Consider the following 7195-nt stretch of genomic DNA (forward strand, 5'->3'; position numbering starts at 1 on the left):
AAAATATAACAAATTCAATAAAATAATTACTCGTTAATATTTTGTATCGTACTCATTAATATTTTTAGAGTATAATAAAAAGTTAACGAGTATTATAAAAATTATTATTAACAAATATTAACTAGTACAATAAAATATTAATATTTACAAATATGTTTATTTTAAATTTAACTAATACTAGTGTATTTATATGCAGTCACGCATTAATGTGTATATTTATTAAATTTGTAATAAAAAAATTTAATTAATAAGCATGTTAAGGAATATTAGTACACTAATATTGATTAAAATTAAAACAAAAAATATTCTTTATACTCAAGATAATAATAAGGCAAACTTCAACAATTTCACCAGTTTGCCTCAGATCCTAAAAAATAAAGATGAAAATAATATTTAAAAAAAAACTCTTTATTTTATAACAATAAAAAATTCATTTATCTAACATCTCTTTCTAGTATTTATTTTAGGGGTGGCATTAAGTAAGGATAGGATAGGAGTTTGGATCCAACTTTAACGCTACCTGCGAGTTTAGAATATTTCAAATTCTAACCTTATCCGTTCCTAATCCGCGGATACACGACTCTACCCGTGGGTTATAAAAAAAATATGCAATATTATTATATAAGTTGATGATAATTTAAAATAGAACTAATTTTTATGTAAAAAAATGTATTAAATTATCAATTAATAATCTTCTCTTAGTTGTTAAGGATCTTTTGTATCTAGTGAGAGGTCTTTAATTCAACATCCACTTGAAATACATTTTTATATAAGTATATAATATATACATATATAGCGTTGGGTTGGTCGAGATTATCTTTATTCTTCTATTTTACATCATAACTAAATATTCATTACCCTATAAAAATATTACTCGTTAATATTTTTTATTATGCTCAATAATATCTTTAGAGTACAATAAAAAATATTAACGAATACTATAAAAATATTATTAACAAATATTAACGAATACAATAAAATATTAATATTAACAAATATTTTTTTTTTAAATTTAATACTAGTGTACCTATATGTAGTCTAATGTGTGTATTTATTAAATTTGTATAAAAAGATTTAATCAATAAGCATGTTAATGAGTATTAATACACTAATATTGATTAAATTTAAAACAAAAAATATTTTTTATACTCTTAAAGATATTAATGAGTATAATAAAACATATTAACGAGCCAAACTTAAGTAAATTTTACAGTTTGCCTCAAATCCTGAAAATTTAAAATGAAATAATATTTTTTTTAAAATAATTTTTTTTATTTTATAACAGCAAAAAATCCATTTATCTAGCATCTCCTTCAAATATTTATCTAATAATCCGAATTGCATCTAATTGACTGAATAACATTTAATATAAAATATACCTCCTTTTCTCCTCTCACAAAAATATTTCTTTGAACAAAGCATAATCCTCCTTTCTGTACGTTTTAGACCTTTACTTACCACTTGCTATTACTTTCTTCAAGAAAGTACAGTTCCTTTTTTTTTTCGACTTTTCACTTATCATTTGATAATTTGATATTACATGATCTATATATACAAGTTGCATTTTCGTGAAACAAACATCTAAAACACACTCTTCATCTTCACCCTCCCACGAGCCATTTTGGCTCACCGGGGTGACCCTTTCAAGTACTTACAATTAGTAAAATTTACAATTTCCAAACAAAAGCTTTAGCACCCCTAAACTCTATTTACATCTTAGACATGAGTATCACAAAATTTCCCACCCATTCTGTTCTGAACGACTTTGACTGCAGCAACTCTTGCAGCAGTTGCAGCTCTGTTGGCAGCAATTACTGCTTTGTTCACCTGGTCATCCTTTCGGTCAACTTTCACAGCATCTTCTGCTGTTTTCCTAGCAGCCTGCATTTCAACAACCATAATTTAACATTCGCTTATGACTCGAGAAACAGCATCAAATGAATTTCGGAAAGATCCAGCCAAATTTATTTGGTTCTCATGTTCAATTTATATCTATGTGAATTTTTCACATTTTTCTACAAAGTTAATTACAAGAATTTTTAGTATGATTTCTATATTAAATTATAACTGAATGGTAAACTATCAACCTCCATCATTGTGAAAATTAAGCTAATTTAAGAATTAACCAAATTTACACACAAAAAAAGGGGAAAAAAAATATTATAACTATTAAAATACAGGAATGTTGGTCAATATTTTTCAGTTAACATTAACCTATAACTTTTTCTACACCAAAAAAACCGTATGGTTTTGAGTTCCTTGATTGATACCATATTACCATATCAATGACTAAAGTGACACATTACAAATAGGAAGAAATATGAATAAAATGGCCAATTATACTTAGTAGCAGATCTAAGTTAACCAAACATTGCGTTAGAATGAGGTGACATTGTCACTATTCAAAGCAGCCAAAACTAAAAAGAAAAAAAAAAGAAAAAGAAAGAAAAGAAACAAAGAAACAAAGAAAGATTCCACTGTAGCTAATCATATTGCCACCGTAGTTATTTATGTGAGAATTTCTAATACAAATGTATTTTCCTAATCATGTAGGACAATAAGATATTTTAAGGCTTTAAGCCGACAATTACCTGAACAGCTCGAAGCACAGCATCAGTTATTGTTGGTAGATTGTTCTTGAGGTTGCCAGAATCCCATTCACCACATCTCTTGTCGCCATTTCGGAAAGTATACAACCCATAACCTTGCCTACGCCCTTCATGCCATGCTCCCTCATAACAATGCCCATTGGCAAAGTGGTACACACCAAACCCATGTATTTTGTCTCCAAAATACTCCCCTGCATATCTATCTCCATTCCTGCACAAAGTTGTAAATTATTTAATATTATGTGAAAGTAACTAAATCCAAAGCTGTTACGGTCAACTGATACTATAAAACTATTATTATGTCAAATAGTCAATGGGCATAAACAATGACTTAGAAATCATCACTTATATCGTTGAACAAGGAAAATATAAATCAATCAATATTGCATATATAAAATAAAAAATCAGCAAATAGGACATCCAAATTGGGGTCTTCAAAGCATAGATTAATTTCAATGGCATAAGGATGAAAATAACTAACATTAGGTACCCCATCCAACGAAGTCTTGATTAAAAATTAAAAATCTAAAGAGAACTCTTCCCATGTGCTCAAAAGGAGAAAAAGAAATGAAACCTAAAAATCTAACTAAAATGGAGCCACGAGGAAAACCTGGATGTCCAAGAAATCCAATCTCAGGGACAAACCCACGAATGATTTAATCCACAAAACATAAAAAAAGAGTCACTGTTCTATCATCACGGATCAAAAACTGTACACCCCAAAGAGTCTGTTCACTATTCAACTAAAATCAAATCCACTAAAAGGATTGCAAAATAAAAACCACAAATTCTTCAAACTCAGCACCAAGTTTTCAATCAATCAAGCAAAAACATGAAAGCCACTGGGAGTTGTTTAGTGGTGAGCAATTCAAGTAGTATGCACGAGATTTTAACTGTGTAATGTAATCAACAAATAAATAAATAAAAAACGAAAGAAATTAAAGTCACCTAAAATGGTAACACCCGAGACCATGCTTGACACCAAACTTGAACTCTCCAACATAGGAGCTGCCATCATTACAACTCTGAACTCCAATCCCATGGCTCTGTCCATTACACCATTCCCCAGCATAGGAGTCTCCAGCGTAGAACCTATAAACCCCAAACCCATGCCTCAACCCATGCCTATACTGTCCTTTATAGCGGCTCCCCCGGGCCCACCCTTCAACCCCAAACCCCTCATACCTTCCATCAACCCATTCCCCTTCATACCTTCCACCCACAAAGTAATGGTACACACCGAAACCATTGCTCTTCCTTCCGCCTACTCCGCCGGAGAACTCCCCCTCGTAGAAATCACCGTTGCTGAAGAACTCAACACCTTCCTTCTCAGCACTTTTCTCTTCTTGATTCTCTTGCTCCCCCTCTGAGTCCCCGATAGACCACTGAACCGGCCTAGCGGTTCCGCCGCTGGAGAAACTGAGTCTTCTCAGAGCCGCACCGGTTCGGTGGATCAGGGCTCTGTTCTTTGAGATGAGGTAGAGAAAAACGGCCACGAAGATCAGCGCGAGGAGAACGTTCTCCGAAGTTGGTACCTCCTGGGAGAATCTGAAAGAGAGGAAGTAGAAGAGGTAGAAGGAGAGAAAGCATGCGCCAAAGAAGCCAAGAACCGGTCCAGAAATCAACCGGTTCGAACCGGGTTTGATGCTCTTCTTGCTCTTGCTCTTAATCTTCGTTTTCTTGCTGTTACCATCATTCTTCTCTTCATCTTCTAGAAGGTTCTGTTCGTTGTGGATGGGGGATCGGGCGGTTGGGGAAGAACATCGTAGAAGAGAGGATTGGGTTCGGGTCAGCTTGGTTTGGCTCTTCTTCGGAGTTTCCATCGTTCTTGACAACGTTTCTTCTTTTCAGATCTTCAGTTCAAAGTCGCTACCTGTAGCGAGAGATTGTTACGACAGCGTTTCTTTCCGGTGGTGCCGGAAACATTTCAGGCGGCGGAACACGTTGGCGGAGACAGTAACTGAACCCAACCGAACCGAACTTGTACTTTCTCTTTTCGGGCGTATAAGTTGGGAGATAAAAGGAGAAAAGGCGCAATCTTGTTCTTTTTTTTTTTTTTTTAATGTTTAACAGACTTTTTGGGGTTTCTTCTTTCTCCCTTCGAATTCGAAGCGGGGGACGAAAGGGATAAAAAGTGTCACAGTTTACGATGAGGGTATTTTGTTTAGTGTGTGCTACGTTTGTTTGGAGTGGTGGGAAGGGGAGGTTGCCAGATTTCATGAAAAGCGTACGATGCAAATCGAACGGTTGCTCTTTTATTTGAGGTTTGTGACCGTGGATTGCGGATAGTAATAGCAAATTTAGTTCGACCCATCCTATTTCGCCCTTTTTTTTTTTTTTTTGACCGAAATAAACTAAACAAAGAAAAACAAAATAAATAAAATAAAGAACTGTTTAAATAGAGGAATAGTCCCGTTTAAAACTACTCTTAAACTTCTCTCAAAGTGAAAAAAGGCTCAGGATTCGGTGGTCCAGGAAATTTTGGACCACTTAGTGGTCCAAGTAAAAAACATGTTTTTTAAGATTTTTTAACAACTGCTACATAATCCTTTAACTAATTTTAATTATAAATTGACCCTATATATTTTATATAATTATAAAAACGATTTTTTATTTTATAAATAATTAATTTATCATAAATCTATCATGTTCATTAACAATCAAATACAAAAACAACAACAATTATATCCTCCATGGATCCAAATCGATTAAAATATTACATTCGATCCGAGACGTTCCTGAGTAGTCATGAAATCGTGTTTCGCTGAAAACCAATCGATTGGACTATCAAACCAATCGATTGAAATTTAACTTAATCCATTGGATTTCAGTTTATCAACAAACAATCGATTGTATATTGCTGGTAAGCATGGTTTTGCATAAATCAATCGATTGGTCATAGTAACCAATCGATTGAACAATGAATTAAATGTGAAATTTATGTAATTCAATCGATTGCTTATGATTTTCAATCGATTGAATTCTTCCAAACAATCGATTGGTTACTATGACTTTCTGGTCTACCCAAGGAAGCAATTCCACCAGCATTCTTAAAAGAATATCTATATTCCAGCACTCTCTTTCACCCAGAACACAGAGATGTGATTCTGCAGACCCTTCAACCCCAGAAAGAGGAGGACAACGCTGGAACCAATTCCTTGAGAGAAGTTTCCACCACCACTCCTGATGGGTCACATACTAATTGAAACATCAACTTCTCCACCTATCAACAAAGAAAACAACATAGAACTGTATCAACTGTTCAGCCTTAATTATAGTTCCTTAAATTTTTTTTTATATTATGACAAGTGGAGAAGGCTCCATTCCTAGACCATGCCTTATCAACTTGTTCTAGAGCTTATATTGTAGCCAAGTCTCAAGTCAGTAATCTTCATGATTGCCTCGAGCAAATTAAGTGAGACTGACCTTGAAATATTTATCCATGTCTGGGAAAAGTGGAAGCAGCATAGCCAGATTACAAGCCGCAGCCTCTCGAACAACAACAGCAGAATTGCTGCACAATAGATAAATTAAGAGAATCCCGAATCTCAGGCCGTACAAATTCTGCAAGCTCTCCACATGATTGAGCAACAAGCAGTCGATGCTCCTCGTACATGTGACTGATCTAAGACATGACACCAAAAAACTGAAAACATGGTTCCAAAATCAGAATGGAAAAGAAACAGGTTGAAAATTGAAGCAAGAATATACTTGTAAGGAACTTTGTTGAAACTAGAAAATTCCAATAGCTTCAGTTGCTTGTAACTCAGGGACTAGGGTAAGAAACTTTTAAGTGAATCACTTCAATTGAGTTGTTCCACTCATGAATATAACAGGATTTCACAGACCATGAGTACTCTGCAAATCTGACACAAAAAGAGGAGACGGGGGATTGAGTGAGAGTTCTCTCAGACACATATCCACAACCACAAAACATGCAGAATCAGATACAAGAAGCGCTCATACTAAAATAAAATAAGAGATAACATATAGCTCCAGAAATAACCTTATGCTCAAGTGAATGTCTCAAATCCGATCAATAATGCTCAGCAAGAATCGAATTAACAAGTGCAATTGAGTGGAATTGCCACTCAGTATATTATATTTGAAGAGCTTCTTTTTTACAACTACTACAAACTGTTCCCTCTCATTGGCTTTACAACAGTGCTGCTGCCACTGTAAGCACAAGCTGGTCCCTGCATACAATTTCTCTGTTTTGGTGGAATTGCTTCCTTGGAAGAATTCAATCGAATTGAAAATCATAAGCAATCGATTGAATTACATAAATTTTACATTTAATTCATTGTTCAATCGATTGGTTACTATGACCAATCGATTGTTTATTGATAAACTGAAATCCAATCGATTAAGTTAAATTTCAATCGATTGGTTTGATAGTCCAATCGATTGGTTTTCAGCGAAACACGATTTCATGACTCCTCAGGAACGTCTCGGATCGAATGTAATATTTTAATCGATTTGGATCCATGGAGGATATAATTGTTGTTGTTTTTGTATTTGATTGTTAATGAACATGATAGATTTATGATAAATTAATTATTTATAAAATAAAAAATCGTTTTTAT

The 7195-nt window shown here is 33.9% G+C and overlaps 1 protein-coding gene across 1 annotated transcript; it reads right to left on the bottom strand.

Moving 5' to 3' along the window:
* Positions 1 to 1521: 1521 nt before the first annotated feature.
* Positions 1522 to 4840, bottom strand: LOC107623673 (uncharacterized). The gene is made up of 3 exons (XM_016326018.3): positions 3558 to 4840; positions 2592 to 2820; positions 1522 to 1881 (listed from the first exon to the last, which is right to left on the bottom strand). The coding sequence occupies exons 1-3, from the start codon at positions 4430 to 4432 to the stop codon at positions 1717 to 1719; spliced, it is 1269 nt and encodes a 422-aa protein (XP_016181504.1). The 5' UTR covers positions 4433 to 4840; the 3' UTR covers positions 1522 to 1716.
* Positions 4841 to 7195: the final 2355 nt, after the last annotated feature.

Source organism: Arachis ipaensis, chromosome B10, assembly GCF_059453495.1.
Source record: "Arachis ipaensis isolate K30076 ecotype BB chromosome B10, ASM5945349v1, whole genome shotgun sequence".
Lineage (NCBI taxonomy): Eukaryota > Viridiplantae > Streptophyta > Magnoliopsida > Fabales > Fabaceae > Arachis > Arachis ipaensis.